The 16,820-nt window shown below is 35.5% G+C and overlaps 1 protein-coding gene across 1 annotated transcript in view; it reads left to right on the top strand.

Moving 5' to 3' along the window:
* The window catches only part of LOC138703334 (uncharacterized), a 179,296-nt gene that overhangs the window by 132,792 nt on the left and 29,684 nt on the right, over positions 1-16,820 (top strand). The window contains exons 6-7 of the mRNA XM_069831132.1: positions 2,366-2,544; positions 3,720-3,875. Of these exons, the coding sequence (XP_069687233.1) occupies positions 2,366-2,544; positions 3,720-3,875 (335 nt within the window). The remainder of the gene's footprint in view (positions 1-2,365; positions 2,545-3,719; positions 3,876-16,820) is intronic.

Here is a 16,820-nt window from a genome sequence, read left to right as displayed (position 1 = left end):
GGCAAATTAAATGTGTGTTTACTTTTTCAAGTGACGAAAATGACTTTTGTCCTGCTACATTCACGTTTTGGACAGCTGTGCAACGGGATGGCCAAATCATCATTATAAAACAGAAGTGTCATTCAAAATAGATGGCGCTCTTGTTTTATAATCAGGCAGCCCGGGTTCGATCTTGGGCCAGGCCGTGATGGACAAAGCAAACATTGCAGAAAGCTTTTCTCTGGCTATTCCCGTTTCAATCTATAAATCTACCATTAAGTCTTAGAGCATAGTATGGATTTTCCGATGCTGATACAGGAAGGGCTTAGAGCTCTGGGTCCTGGGGCTTATCAGGTACTCGTCTAGAGATAGGCTCTTTCAGGACTAAGACAGGATGGCCTACCTGTCAACATCAGATTCACATATGCCATCCAGGCCACCTGTCAGGCAATCAACGCATATACAGGGCGCACAATTGGCCAATGTGAGCCTGAGTGCAAGAATCCATTCCAGATCCAGTTCTCAAAAGTCAAACCCATTAAAAATAATGCATACGGTCGTCCTTCATAAAATTACTTAAATAACAAAACAAGTCTTCGAAGTAAGTAACACTTAGTGTAAAACTCGACTACAATTATTAATGAATACCTTGGTGCATGGTCCTAATACTCTTTACCTCAGAATGAGGATTATGGTGAAGTTCAAATCCAAAACTGCCAGATGATATAACATTTCAGAAGTGGGAAAGTAATGTAAATGGTGACAATGTTAAAATCAGACTTCAGAGAAACGGATAAATAAATATTTCAATAATAAATGGCGCACCACTAGCCGAACCATTTCTGTGTTGACTACCCATGCTGTAGGCCTGAATTCAAATCCCGCCAAGAGAAAATGGAATTTGCTGTGATCATAGACAAGGTTGTGACAGGTATTCTCGTGATACTCCCATGATTTCTGTCAAAGTTTTACAATTTCTTCATTAAGTCATCTTCATCATCATTCATGTAAAGGTAAAGTAGTCTATATGTCACATGATGCATCGCAGTTAGGTTACAAACTAATCTAAACCTCCACTATGATATGACACTAAGAGGCGCCATATGAATAAGTTATGTTTATATCGATATATCTACTCCTGAAAAAGGAAAATCAATATTTCAGCTTATATTGCATTCATTAACATAAAACCAGTTTGAAATACTTCATTGAATGTAACTATATGGGCTGTCATGTCAGTTTAAGGGGAGGAGATACTGAAGTTTGAAATGTTTTTTTTTCTAATTAATGCACAATTTTCATTTTTTGTATGTAGAAATATCATATAGAGTGCATATAGTGCATATAGAGTGTTAGTTGGGAGGCTGGAGGGAAAAAGACCTTTGGGGAGGCCGAGACCTAGATGGGAAGATAATATTAAAATGGACTTGAGGGAGGTAGGATATGATGGTAGAGACTGGATTAATCTTGCTCAGGATAGGGACCAATGGCGGGCTTATGTGAGAGCAGCAATGAACCTCTGGGTTCCTTAAAAGCCAGTAAGTAAATAAGTAAGTAAGAAATATCATTACTGGAACAACTAAATTCGAGATTAGTTAAAACAATTTGTGCCCAAATTTTGACAAAAAAAAAATAAATAGATAATAAAAAAAAAAATACCGGTACTGGTACCAATATATAGTAATTCACTAAAATGCATATATCTCTGCCATATTAAAAGATACATTCAAAATTCTAAAACATTTTACTCCTAAAAGCACGTTTTTTAAAATGACTGAGGCACAATTTTGATACTGACTTTCAAAATTTTAAGATAAACAATTAGCTACATTTCAAGAATAAATTTTAGAGGTATTTTATAGAAACATGGACTACTATTTCCACTATTTGGGACATCTGGCCGACATCTACAGCTGACTACTAGAATCCAGAATACAAAGCAAAGGTTAACTTAAAAAATAAAATACAATTTATTCGCGGAGAGAATACAAACCAATGATAAACTTACAAATAAAACTAATTTCTATTCCTGAGAAATGTTTCTTAATAGCCTACAGAATGCGTGTACCAAATATCATGCACGTAGTTTTAATAGTTCCGAAGATATGTAACTTTTTGTATGGAGTAAAGCAAAAAATAAATAAATAAAATTACGAGAAATTGCAATCACAGTTTAGTGTAATTTAAAAACCCTGTGTAGCAGAGTTTTAAAAATGACGTCACAGCAAGTAACAAAGCCATAAAAGAGCATTAAATTTGATGTAATGCATTTTTCACATACCGGTACCTACTATTTAACTATATTCGCTCCTTAAATGACTTACTAGCTGTAGCAAATACAGAAAAAACTGTACAGTTACAAGTTTTCAATGCATTTATATTACAGGTTATGGCATGACAGAGTCCTCACCTGTAACCCTCTTTGCACCAAAACATATACCTCGAAGCAAAACAGGGTCATGTGGACAGCTAGTTCCTTTGACACAAGCCAAAGTGGTAGATCTAACAACGGGAGAATCATTAGGCCCTCATCAGTCAGGAGAACTTTGGGTTAGAGGACCACAGGTGAGACTATATAATCAGATTATTTATATAGAGTGTATCAGAATATGGCTATATGTTTGATTGCGTTGTGTGGTGACAGTATTTTTGTTACTGGAAATATAATATTACCATTGGAAAGGCAATTCTTCAAATTAAATAAGTCACTTAAAACAATATTAACCAAATCATTTTATTGCCTCAAACTGTCCACCATTCACATCCAAGCATAATTAGCAACATTTTGGGAAGTCAATCATTGATGATATATGTTCATTGGAATAGCATGAATTTCTTCTTTAATTGCTATTTTCAGTATGTCGACATCTTGCTGTTTCCGAGTATAAACTTTCTCCTTCAAATAACCCCACAACCAGTAGTCACAGGCTGTGAGATCAGGGGAATGGGCTGGCCATTCTGTCGATCCTCTTCTTCCCACCCACCTGTTCAGCATATCATGATTCAAAATTTCCCTCGCCACAATGGCATAGTGAGGGAGCACACCATCCTGCTGGAATAAGCAATGTTTGTGTTCAGCACTTTGCATCACTGGCACTACAATTTCATTAAGGATATCACAATACTGATTAGCATTAATAGTCTCATCCAAGATTCGCATTCCTATCAATCCTTCCCATCCAATCATAAGCGTAAACTGTACTGTAACTTTTCCGCATCTTAAACGTGTCCCTTCAATAACTTGAGGATTCTCTCTAGCATAATAATGACAGTTGTGTCGATTAACATGTCCATTCACATGGAAAACAACTTCGTCAGAAAAGTGTCATTTTCTTAATCAATGTTCATTTGCAGATTCCCTTACAACAAATTCACACAATTCCATCTGCTTATCAGGACTGTCCTCGTTAAGTTCGTGGACATGTCTCACTAGTCTTATGGCTTTATGATCAATACTATACATTATTGCCCACACTGCAACTGTAATTTGCTGTTGTATGTTCAGCACCATTTTGACTAATGACGTGAGCTCAGCATTGTTGTGGTGTAGTATTGTTGTTATTTGAAGAATTGCCTTTCCAACAGTAATATCATATTTTCTTAACAATAATACTGTCATCACACAATGCAATCAAACGTATAGTGGTATTTCTGATAATAGAAAATTATTAATTTAATAATACCAGTCACATTTTATAAAAGAAGGCAACAGTTTCATTCTATATGTTATTTATATACAGATAATGCTTGGTTACTTGAACAACGAGGAGGCAACTCAGGAAACACTCGATTCAGAAGGATGGCTGCACACAGGAGATGTAGCCTATTATGACGATGACGAGTATTTCTACATAGTAGATCGCACCAAAGAACTAATTAAAGTTAAGGGAAACCAGGTAAGAAAACAATCGATAATATTATTGGTATCTAAGCTAATGAGAGATCCGACATGAGGACTGAGTCTGATGGTGAAACTTATATATCTCGGGTTACCAGAAACATCAGAAAAAAATACGGGACACTCAGTAATGATTAAAAAATTGAGCTTTGGTGTATATTTCCATCGCACTTATATCCATGTTATTCTCGAACAGATAAAAATACAATTAAATCAAATTAAATACTACTATTGAAAATAAAGTATTACTTAAGAGGAAATTAAGTACTCTTTACTGCCAACGAGCCAATGTCAAATTTGCTTATTTAATGACCCATTATCTCAGGAACTGCTGAAGATATAATTAAATTTTTACACGATAAAGATACCAGGTTTCTAAGTAAACTGTCGCAGATTTATCAAGAAATACAAATTGTAAAAAAAGGTTTGAATTTTTAAAATAACGTTGATTTTATTTAGTTATTTTTACGTAAATGCCCATTTTTTTCAGGGACTATAAACGATAGAAGGATGAAATTTTAAAAATGTCGACAAAAATACAATAACGAAATGGAGACACATTAAATGACGTTTGTCTCTGTTAGTTTGATCATAAAAAATATTTACCATAAAAATAATCAAAATAATATCAACTTTAATTACAAAAGCAAAATTTTTTACAACATATATTTCTACAAATCTGAGCCAGTTTGCTTATAAATCCTATATATTACACTGTGAAAAATTCAGCATATTTGTAGTAGTTCCTGAGCTATTCATTCATTCATAGTTTTCTGCCCAAGGGCTGGTCTTCCACTGCAAACTCAGCATTCTACAATTTTTCCTATTTTCTGCCTTCATTTTTGTTTCCGCATATGATCCATATATCTTAATGCCGTCTATCATCTGATATCTTCTACCGCTCCAAACTCTTCTCTCACTCACCATTTCTTGTAGTACATGCATCTTTCAGTAGGCAGTTTCTTCTCAACCAGTTACCTAACCAATTCCTTTTTCTCCTCCTGATCAGTTTCAGCTTCATACTTTCTTCACCCATTCTTACCAACACAGCTTCATTTCTTATTCTGTTTGTCCATTTCACATGCTTCATTCTCCATATTCACATTTCAGATGCTTCTATTCACTTCTCTTTACTTCTTTGTAATGTCCATGTTTCTGTTATACAATGCCACACTCCACATAAAGCACTTCACTTGTCTAATGGGTCATTAAATAAGCAAATTTAACATGGCACCATAGGGTAACTAATCTCCTCTTCTTCAAGAGTAAATTGAACAAAATGAAGTGAAAACGTACTCCTTACAAAATAATATGTTCACCTAAAATATAATATCAGAACCTTTACAAATGTAATCTTCATCTTACGATGTTTGGTGACGTATACACGTCCGTTGATGTGACATATTAGTGAATTTTAAATACTATTATAGTCACAATCATGCCATGGCATGAAAGAAAAATTTCACAACCTCGAGCAGGAATCGAACCTGCGACTTCCTGTTCTCCGGTCAGGCGCTCTACCACTGAGCTATCGAGTTCGTCTCACGCCAAAGGCTTGGAATTATCCTTTCATACTGGCGACTCTGTTATAGAGTACTGTCCATAGCGTCTGATCTAGTCAGCACTGCTTATGGGTTGAAAGAAACTTTACAAATGTCGCCAGTATGAAAGGATAATTCCAAGGCTTTGGCGGGAGACGAACTCGATAGCTCAGTGGTAGAGCGCCTGACCGGAAAACAGGAAGTCGCAGGTTCGATTCCCGCTCGAGGTTGCGAAATTTTTCTTTCATGCCATGGCATGATTGTGACTATAATAGTATTTAAAATTCATTAATATCAGAACCACTCATACAATACGTTTCTGAAGAATGAAGTATTTCTTACTCAGAAGCATTAACACAATCCTCAGTGAAAAATGATTTCACAATAAGCACCGATTTTATTGTCTTTATATGTAACTTGTTTTTCTCATCAGTCCATAGTGAGTTCATGAGGGAGAGCAATTTTTCAACACTTGCATTTGTACCAGGGTAAACATAAGTGTTAAAAAGCTTCCAAATTAAAAAAAAAGTGATAGAGTTCTTTAAGTGACATAATGAACTCTCTCTTTTTTTATTTAAGCGTTTCCTTCAATAAATTCACTATCTCCTTTGGAATTGAGAACATTTTTCACAATATGATGTCATCAAAAAGTGAGATTCAACATGTTCGATCTAATAGCAGTCTGCTTCATATTATGCATTGTTTTAAGAACATTGTATAGCCTACATTCAGTGTCACGTCCAATGCTATAAGTGTAGCGAATTCCAGTGTCACCAACAGTGATGGAGAGTTATATTTATAAAAAGAACATAGTCAGTCACTAATTTTTAAATAGGGACAAAACAATATTCCAAAGATCTCATTCGGGACAAGGGACAAATTATCGAAGAAAAAAAAAAAGGGATGTTCCCTATTTTACAGAACATATGAGAACTCGTATATATGACATGCACAGACTGCGACTGTCCAACAGAAACCCTATGTGCAAAGTTTGTGAGCTAGAAAAAGAGATTACTTGCAATGTAGGCTAATCTTTGAACGTGATTCATTAAGCCTCACTATTGTTTGGTATAATATATTCAAAAGCGATTTAAGTTTCTGAAATTGATTAAAATGTAAGAACTGTTTAATTGGTACTGCCCTTTGTTGTTGATAGCCACAATGAAGGCATTTGCCTGAAGTGCTGAGAAATAATCTAATCTGCTTCGCTATCTACTATATTTTATTCCAGGGTTAATGAATTTTATGACTATTACTACAAAGGTTAATCGTTAAGTAAGGTTCCCTCAATAACAGTTCTTTGCATGCTAGAGGAAATCAATTTTTCCTGTGTACACACGGTTCATGATCCAATGCCACATCACCTTGAGTTTATTAAGACTGGAATAACAATCAAAGCTGACAAGTATATTATGATGATTAAAGGCAGCAACTAGCAGGAAGAAGTCTGGTCTTCTATCCAGAGGTGTTAATTCCTTCACAATAATACCAGACCTCACACTGCAACCAAACTCAGGAACTTTGCAGTCCTTTCACTGGAACATTATGATGCTGGAATTTAGCACCAACCGATTTTAATTTGTTTGGGCCACTGAAGAAACATCTTGGAGAAAGATTGTTTCTGAATGATGCAACTCTACAGTATGTTGTCCAGAATTGTTTGGAATATCAACAGCTGGATTTCTACAGAGAGGTGATCTTCAATCTTGTGCCACGATGGTTCATTCATTCATAATTTTCTGTCTAATTGCAGGTCATTCATTGTAAACCCAGCATTCTACAATCTTCCCTCTTTTCCGCCTTCCTCTTAGTCTCCACATAGGATCCATATACCTTAATGTTGTCATCATCTGATATCTTTTTCTGCCCCGAACTTTTCATCCAGTCACTATTCCTTCCAGTGCATCCTTCAGTAGGCAGTTTCTTCTTAGCCAGTGACGCAGTCAATTCCTTTTCCTCCTCCTGATCAGTTTCAGAATCATTCTTTCTTCTCCCACTCTTTCTAGCACAGCTTCATTTCTTATTCTGTCTGTCCATTTCACACACTTCCTTTTTCTCCACATTTCAAATGCTTCTATAGAAGTTTCTCTTCACTTCATCATAATATCTATGTTTCTGATCTATACAATGCCATACTCCTCACTAAACACTTCACTAGTCTCTTCCTTAGTTCCTTTTCCACATATCCGCAGAAGATGCTCCTTTTTCTATTAAAAGCTTCCTTTGCCATTGGTATCCTTTCTGGCAGTAGCTTATGTTAGTTTTTACAGTACACCCTGAGTAAATGAAGCTGGCCACTTATTCTACTGCCTCATTTCGATTTCACACATTTACCTTCTTTATTTTTCTTCTGATAACTACCATGGTCTTCGTCTTGTTTACATTTATCTCCATCCCACACTGTTCACAGCTATTATTCAGCTTCAGTAGCATATCTCTTAATCATCTCCTATTCTGACGCCATTACATCAGCAAATCTTATGTATTTTATTCTTCTTTCTCCTACTATCATCCCATCCATGTTCTGAAAAAGTTCTTCACTAAATCCTCCAAGTATATGTTGAACAGGGTAGGTGATAAACAGCATCCTTGTCATACTCCTCTCTCTATTCCACTTCCCTCTGACATTTCTTCTCCTTCCAACTTTGGCCACGATAGGATAAGTGTATAAATCATCTAAGATATTATTTAGAAAAGTTGTAAGCAGTTTGCAGTTCAACCCTGTAAATGTAATTTATGCATAAGTAATACATAAAACCCTTGTCAAAACAGGGAACCTTACTCAATGATCACTTCAGATTAACAGGAACTGAATGGTCAGTATTGTCTTCTGCAAGATTCAAACGTGATCAGACTGTGTTACATAACTACTACCAACTTCTGTCATATAACAGGAAAATAGTCGGAAAGCAATCACTTAGGCAGTCATACATCATTACTATTAATTGTTATTTACATTACAAAATAAAAATGCATAGCTTTATTTTTAAAAACTTCTGCATCTAGTGTTATATCATTTAGTTTCCTGGGTCAAAACGAATTGCCTCCTCTTATGCTTTTTGTTTTGTACACTTCCAGTTTCTTTCTCTATTCTTTAATAAAATTATTTATGAGGAGCAGTCAAATGAAAACGGTCACCATGTGTATTTCTCACAGCGGGCAAGTTGGCACCACTGGAATTTGACATCTGGTGGCGACTCGCAAAAGCACAATTACAACTCTGCTTACATTCTAGTCGTTTGTTTATTGTGCTGGAAGTGAGGGTAGAGGTACGTGTGTTCGTCCAACATCACTAATGGTGCAGGTAAAGAACAGTGATGTGTAGTGCGACTTTTGACTGCTGAAGGAGTAAGAGGACGCGAAATCCATCATCGCATGTCTGCTGTTTACGGCGAACACAGCATGTCATGTTCGCATGTACTGGAATGGCACAAAAGATTCCGAGAGGGCCGAGCAAGACGGTGTTCACTCAGAACAGGCTCATCGTGCCATCACTCCTGCTGTTATTGCTGAGGTTGATGGTCTTACATGGGGAAATCGACAGGTCACTGCACAAGAACTTCATCGTTTGGTGGGAATAAGTCACAGTTCCGTACATGTCATTGCTACAAAGCATCTGCATTACCGAAAAATATGTGCACAGTAGGTTTCACATTAGTTGGCGGAGGAACAAAAAACGAACAGAATGGCTGCTTCACTGGTCACTTGCAGCGAGGAAGAGTATGCATTTCTGTCCCGTCACCATTTGAATGGCAGAGCCAACAATGGAAACACATGGATTCTCCCCCACCGAAAAAGTCCATAGCAATACACACAAGTCCCGGTAAAGTCATGTTGACAATCTTCTTCGATTCTAGGGATTTTCTGCTTGTTGAATTTCTCGAGCATGGGGCCACAATCAATGAACAGCGTTATCAAGAAACGTTACAGAAACTGAGACGTGCCATTAAGTCAGAATGCCCTGGAATGCTATCGAATGGCATTATCCTTCTTCAAGATAATGCCCGCCAGGGGCGTATTTTGCGGACTACCGGGGCTACCGGCGGTAGCCCAAGGAAATTACAAAAAAAAAAGTTTATAATATAACATAATGTAATAATTTTGTATTATTAGTTTTACCATAGTAATTAAAATTAAAGTAATTGTTAGATTTATATGCGCTCTCTGCTCTCGAAAAGAAACAAGTTGTCAAGGCGGCATCGCTGGAGAAACCGCTTGCTACGTGAGGTAGCCTGTGACCGTTTCGCTCACGCTGTCCTTCGCACAACTGTCCGTCCCTCCCGCTCCCTTACGTTTGTTTCCATCGTGCACTGGAGGCCGGGCGAGTTGCCGCTCTCGTGATCGGTTTCTTTGCAGGCGCGAAGCAGCAATACACTTAGTACGCTAGCAATTGAATGTGATTGTGTTCTTGCAGTGCATTATTTTAAATCTGTGATTTGTTCGAGTGTCTAAAAGTTATATTAATTGTGAATTATTAAGTTTTTAATTTCCCAATTAAGTGATATTGTGAAAAATATGGCAGAACAAGTTTCTGGAGAGGTTTGTGTTGAAAATGACTGTGTAATAGAAGGTTTATTAAAAGTGCCTTTTAACCGTCGTACATAACAACGAGAAAGTTGAAATTGTGAAAATGGAAAGACCAACTCCTGAGTTAAATTTGTCCATGGACGTAAAAGAAAAACAGCGTGAGTACACACGCCATTTCACTTCAACATCATATGGTAAGTGGAATTGGTTGTGTGGTACTTCTAAACTGTCTAAACTATTTTGCTGGCCATGTTTGTTATTTAGCCGCGAAACTAATGTGTGGTCAAAAGAGGGGTTTTCTAATATGAACTCCCTTCGAACGGCAGTCCTAGAATACGACAAATCAAGAGCTCATATTTGTAGTAGCATGAACTTTGCAAACTTTGGGAAGACAAGAATTGATTTACAGCTAGATAAGCAAAAAGCTCTACACATCAACTGACACAATGCTCTTGTGAAAAAAAAAAATCGGGAGATTTTACTGCGTCTTATTAACGCAGTCTGCTTTCTAGGAAAACAAGAATTGGCTTTTCGGGGTCATAACGAGAGTGTGAAATCAGACAATATAGGAAATTATATTGAATATTTAAGTTCCTTAAGTGAATTTGACCATTTAGTGGCCAATCATCTTGAGAGTTCAACAGTATTTCGTGGTACTTCTCTCGCAATTCAGAATGACTTAATATTTGCTATAAGTGGGGTTATGATAAAGAACATAAAACCTTTTGTGGCCATTGTTGTTGATGAAACAAGTTACTGCTCTAATCAGAGTCAATTGTCCACTGTTTTAAGATACGTCGACAGTACTGCCAATGTTCAAGAACGGTTTATAGGATTCACAAATGTCAGTTCGGACAAAACTGCTGCTGCTTTGTTTCAGGATGTGGAAGGTGTTATAGCAGAATACAATGTCGGCAATAAGTTAATTGCACAGACATACGATGGTGCTTCAGTTATGGCGGGAAATATTAATGGCTTAAAAACAAAAGTTCAAGAAAAGTATCCTCAAGCACTATTTGTCCATTGTTACAGCCATGTTCTCAATTTAGTTTTGCAACAAACTACTTCATCCATTCCAGAATGCCGCATTTTTTTCAAAACACTGTCGGGTTTAGATGCATTTTTCTCATCATCTCCTAAAAGATCAGAAAACTCAAGGAATTTATGAACAAGAAACTCTAGACATAGCATACTACTTGCAAGAGGTATCAAAGTTAAAAAAAAAAAATACTATATCCGAGTTCAGACGTAGTGGGTTTCCGTCCATATGGAGTAATATGGAAAATGAAAATTCTTCAGCCAATACAATGGAACCACCATTAAAGCGAAGAAAAGGAGATGATGAATTGAAATACAGGCAGCTGTACTACAGCATACTAGATCGTATGCACATGGAAATTACTGACAGATTTTCTGATTATGGAAAGCTTCAGTTCACACATCTTCTAGATTCTCAAAAATTTTCTGCTTATAGAGAAAACTTTCCGAATGAGGCACTAAACAAATTATTTCAGTCCTATAACAGTCACTTTGATCAAGTACGTTTGAAAAATGAATTAAGTGTAATATATTCAGCAGAAGTCTTTGATTTTTCGAACAAACCTATCCATGAAATATTATCTGCCATATATGAAAACCAGCTGAACCAAGTTATTCCTGAAGTCCTTAAATTGGCAACATTAATTATTGTGACAATACCAGCTACGTCAGCATCGGTAGAAAGAACATTTTCTGCGTTGAAGAGAATAAAATCCTACTGTAGATCAACTCATACGCAAGAACGTTTATCCGGCTTGGCACTAATATCCATTGAAAAGTCATTTCTACAGAAACTTTGCAAGTGGCCCAACTGTAATTTCTAGGACGAAGTCATCAACGTATTTTCGTCCCAATCAAGACGTCTGGAATTCACATAAATATGTAAGGAATTTTATTATAGGGATTTTAAAATATATTTTGTGTAATAATAGGGTCAGTGGTAGCCCAAACCCTTTAACCAGTATACGCCACTGATGCCCGCCCACATACTGCCAACTCCGTGAGGAATACGATTCAGAGATTTGGTTGGGAAACTTTTCAACACCCACCCTGCAGACCAGATCTCTCCCCATGCGATTTTCACATTTTTGGAGAGTTGAAGAAAGACATTCGTGGACTTTGTTTTGCATTGGACGAAGACGTGTGTGGCTGAATAAAAAACTGGTTCAGTAGACAGCCCACAAGCTTTTTCAAGAATGGGATTGATCATCTTGTCTCGCAGTGGGATAAATATATAAACAGTTTTGGAGATTACTTTTGAGGTAATAAATGCTCTATTATACTTTTTGGCATCTGACCCAGTTTTGACTACCCCTCAGAGTTTAAGAGGAATAACAGCCAGCTGAAAAATTAAAATTCTCTGCAAACATACTCCACACTTATTAGGCAAAGTCAGTGAGTACATATAAAAAAAACATAAATACTCACTATATATATATACAGAGGAACAGAGAAACGTCTATTCTAATCACAACAAAAGAAACTGTTGCTTGTATTGACAAGAAATTTAACTACCTTCCATAGGGATTGTGTGAATCCAATAGTCTTGTCTTGTCTATCTTATTATTTCAGGCATTGGTCCTAGCAAGAATATACAGTATAGCGCAAGGTACATAAGGAAAGCTCACAGTAAAGTTGAAGGTGTAAGTGCCACTTAAGAGAAAGAAATAAAAAAACAATGTATTACACACTTAAAAAAATGGCGAAACAAACTTCTTTCACCTTTAATGCTGTAACTGTCCTGCGCTATAGACCTATAGTCTGAATGAGCACTGTTCGATTCTTATGAGAGAAGAAATTTACTTATAAAAATTTCCGTTTACATATGGGACTGGTGCTCACCCAGCATGATGAAGAATTTGAGGAGCTATAATGGTTAGGGACATTATTCTGACGACAACACATTATCCCCATACCAGTGGCTTGATTGTTCACCTTTGCTTAGTAGGTTATGTGAGGCCAGCAGTTGACTGGTCAGCTTTGACCCTCCACAGGCTGTCACATCACAGACTAATCTTTTTAACATTATAATTAGGATCTGAATTTAGGATAGCTATCTGTGGTTCAAGTATGCTTGTCTTCTATCCAGATCGCCCAGGTTCAATCCCCAGCTAGGTCATGATATAATTTGTTGTATACAAAGACAACGTTGCGGAGGGTTTTTCTCGGGGTACTCCCATTCGTCTAATTATTCTACCACCTCTCTCCAACTTCTCCTCATTTCAGTCTATCACCTGCAATAGTTACAAATACGCTGTGGTGAAATCTTGGGATATGGCGCATTTCTCATGCTGATATTGGAAGGGCTTGGAGCTGGTCTGAGTATGGAATCTGACTCTGTCAGGGTTGAGACAGGATTGTCCACCTGTCAGCATCGGATCACGAATGTCACTCTGGCCACCTGTCAAACATCTTGGACAATAATCGCATATGTCGAAGCATACAAAGGACCAAAGAAAACCTAAGTGCAGTGGCTCATTCCGGGTAAAGCCTTCCAAAAGCCAAGCCAAACTAGAGTCTAAATTCTTTGGTCAGCAGAAAAAGGCACATAAGTAAAAAAAAATTAATTTTTCAGGAGAGACTTTTTTCTTTAATTTACTCTTAACTGAATATAAGTATAATAATGAAATGCATGTATGGTGGTTAAAGTAAGACTCTTTTCAATTTAAAATACAATAAATTTTATTATTTCAAAAATTAAAAAAAAATACTAGACTTATGTGATTAGGTACAACAGAAAAATCGACTTTTTTTTACTTATGTGCCTTTTCCCGTCGACCAAAGAATTAAACATTCAGAATGCATAATACATAATATAACATTCTGAAACATTAAAAAAAGTTGTGTACGCTATTTTTTATTATATCCTGGTCAATGATTTTGCATACATTTGATATTGTTTTAAATGATTATTTCAAGAAAAATCATAGCAATTTCAGCAATATTATGAAACATTCTTCGGCAAGAATATAGAGGTTACATAAAGAAAATCGCACAATGATTTTATCACAAATGCAATGCAGAGAATAAGACAAATTCACTGGTGTATTATTCTAATATAATTACGTTACTTTTAGTTGCATGGTGACATAACAAAATGAATACATACTTACCATAAAAATAAATCTGTACTTTCATAATTATAGTGACTCTGTGTATTTAAATACACGCTCCTCTTTTTACTTGTCATAGCAATGTCATCTTCCTTCCAACAAGCTTTATTGACTGGTAATGCTGCATTTCTCATGAAAATAACACATTTTCAAATAGATAATAGTACATAATTGCTCCAATGATTACGTTTCAGTCTTCAGTATTACTCCATCTATACTATTAGTACCGGTAATGTATAAAAATTTTGTCATTCTATGTGTATTCTCGAGATATTGAAATTTAAATTTACTTTATTCTGAGATATGTTTCGGTGGTGTCTAGTGCAATAGATAGTAAAGTATACCTACTTGATTTTGAAGATGTTAATGTCTCATTACCAGTCACACTTCTAAAAATGCATTATGTAATAGCTGTAATCAGTATTCATTTTCTCAGCCATAACATTTTTGGAAAAATAGAAAACTATTTTTCTTTTCGAACAGTAGATCCTTAATTTTTATATTTTTTCCCCCTTAATGGCGGGTACTTGACTGTGCGTCATTCATCCATATGAAGCCATTGTGTAGACCAATTTACTTGTACCAACAGAGTTGTTGCCCAAGGTGCACTATAGGAGGCTGGTCAATACTACAGCCATTATGGGCTGAGATGATGATAATGGACACATTATCATTACTGATGCAAGTGATTCCACTAAGAGTAGTGTACTAGGCAAATAGATAATTTCCTGTCTTAGATGCCACAATGTGAAACATCACGTGTAAACATGTAAACATGCAACACCTTGGATTATTTATTACTTTGTTGTTATTGTTATTATTATTATTACTACTATTATGGATATTTTATGGAATGATAAGGTAAAAGGGAACATCCCGCGAAAATCTACTTTGTTTCTCTGTGTATCAGAAATGTCTGTCGGACTCTATGGAATTACCTTGAACTCCTGTGTGTGAAACCAATGTTCTAGTAATTTGGTTAACAGCGCAGATAGAAAATATTGATAAACTGCGTTGAGATATATTATATACTAACTGTATCCGTGCGCTCCGCTGCGCTTTTAGAAATAAATATAAAGTAATTGCATAATTAAAATAGGACATTTGGTCCAGGGAACATTCGTGTTTGATAGAAGGCTAAATCGTTTAATATGTTACTTAATTTAAATTGTATTTAATAATTAAAATGCGATCATTTTGGTCCATAGACCGCTCATTTGGTGCAATGATAATTCCTTTAACATGTTTCTTAATTGTTATTACATGCAAATAATTAATATTTAACACAAGAAAGTTATTATCATACAAATTCCGAAGTGATACAGTGTTAAAAGTTGTGTAATCAAGATGTATGTACAAATAATTAAAATATAATCCTCTGATTCAGAGAACATCCATTTTTGGTGCAAGGATAATTCGTTTAGAAAGACGTTAAATTAGTCTAAATTAGTTATACAATATTTAGACAGAATATTAAGTTTTTTGTGCGTAAAGATCTATTTTCATCTTACCTCAGTCCTCATATGCAGTATTATATCCATCTAGAGACGGAGTCATTTGTTTTTATTTCATTATAGCCATCGACGTCGTTCCTGCAATAACTCCTATGTGACATATCGATTTTCAGATTTTTGCTCTATTAAATAACTTAAATAGTTATACAGCAAATAATACATCTCCCATATGTTACTATATTTCTTTCTTTCGAAAATGTAAGAATTCATGATCTCCTATGTACCACTGCCATAGAATGAATGAATAAATCTGTTTTTTCTTCCCACTGAAAAATTTTTTATTTTGCACATAGGAGTTACGGAACAGCCACGCTATAATCTGAGGCGGCGGTGAAAATGTATTGCATTGTTATTTTAAAACTCTAGTATATCCTTAAATATCAGTCCTTTCAAAATTTTGCTTGGAATAAAACTTATCGGAAATCATTTTTAAAGAAACTTTTGTTATGTAACATCTCTCACACTCAATAATAAGCGAGATATTTCGATTTATTTCAGGCCCCCTTATAAGCCCCCTTTTAAATAAAGTATTATGAAAGTCATATAGCCTAAAATCTAAGTTACAACGAACTTAATTTATATTCCAATTTTCATCGAAATCTGTTCAGCCATTATCGCGTGAAAAGGTAACAAACATCCAGACAGACAGACAGACATACAAACAAAAATTAAAAAAAAAGCGATTTTCGGTTTCAGGATGATTAATTATACATGTTGTTGGAAAAGCGAAAATTACCAGAAAAATTTCGGTTATAGATTTATTATTAGTATAGATGTAGAGACTGTGTTAAGAGTTCTACTGTTATTTGCTGATGTAAAATATTTATTTGCCAAAGTGTCAAATCTCTACAAAGTCATTTTTAAAAATTGTATACTAAACAATCTTGCTATTTTATTCAAAATGAAGAGGCCTCAGCAATAACTGGTCTGAGAAAATTAAAATTAAATAAATCACAACACTTTATCACTGAAATTCAAGTGCAGTGAGGAGACAAGATATCCTGTAGGTATCATTTTAACATAAATTTTTCTAACAGCTATCATTCTTCATTATACTGGTACAGTATTAAGAATAATACTGACGTTTTTACACTTCTATTTCATATACCAAATAATTAAACATTTGTTGTAAGTAGTTCTGAATGATCCTAAACATGATTCTCTGTGTATTAATAATAATATGCAGGTCGTTCAATAAGTAATGCACCAC

The sequence above is a fragment of the Periplaneta americana genome, chromosome 7 (genome assembly GCF_040183065.1).
Source record: "Periplaneta americana isolate PAMFEO1 chromosome 7, P.americana_PAMFEO1_priV1, whole genome shotgun sequence".
NCBI classification, from domain to species: Eukaryota; Metazoa; Arthropoda; class Insecta; order Blattodea; family Blattidae; genus Periplaneta; species Periplaneta americana.
Note: the sequence above shows the minus strand (reverse complement) of the source record. Positions and strands in the feature narration are given on the sequence as shown.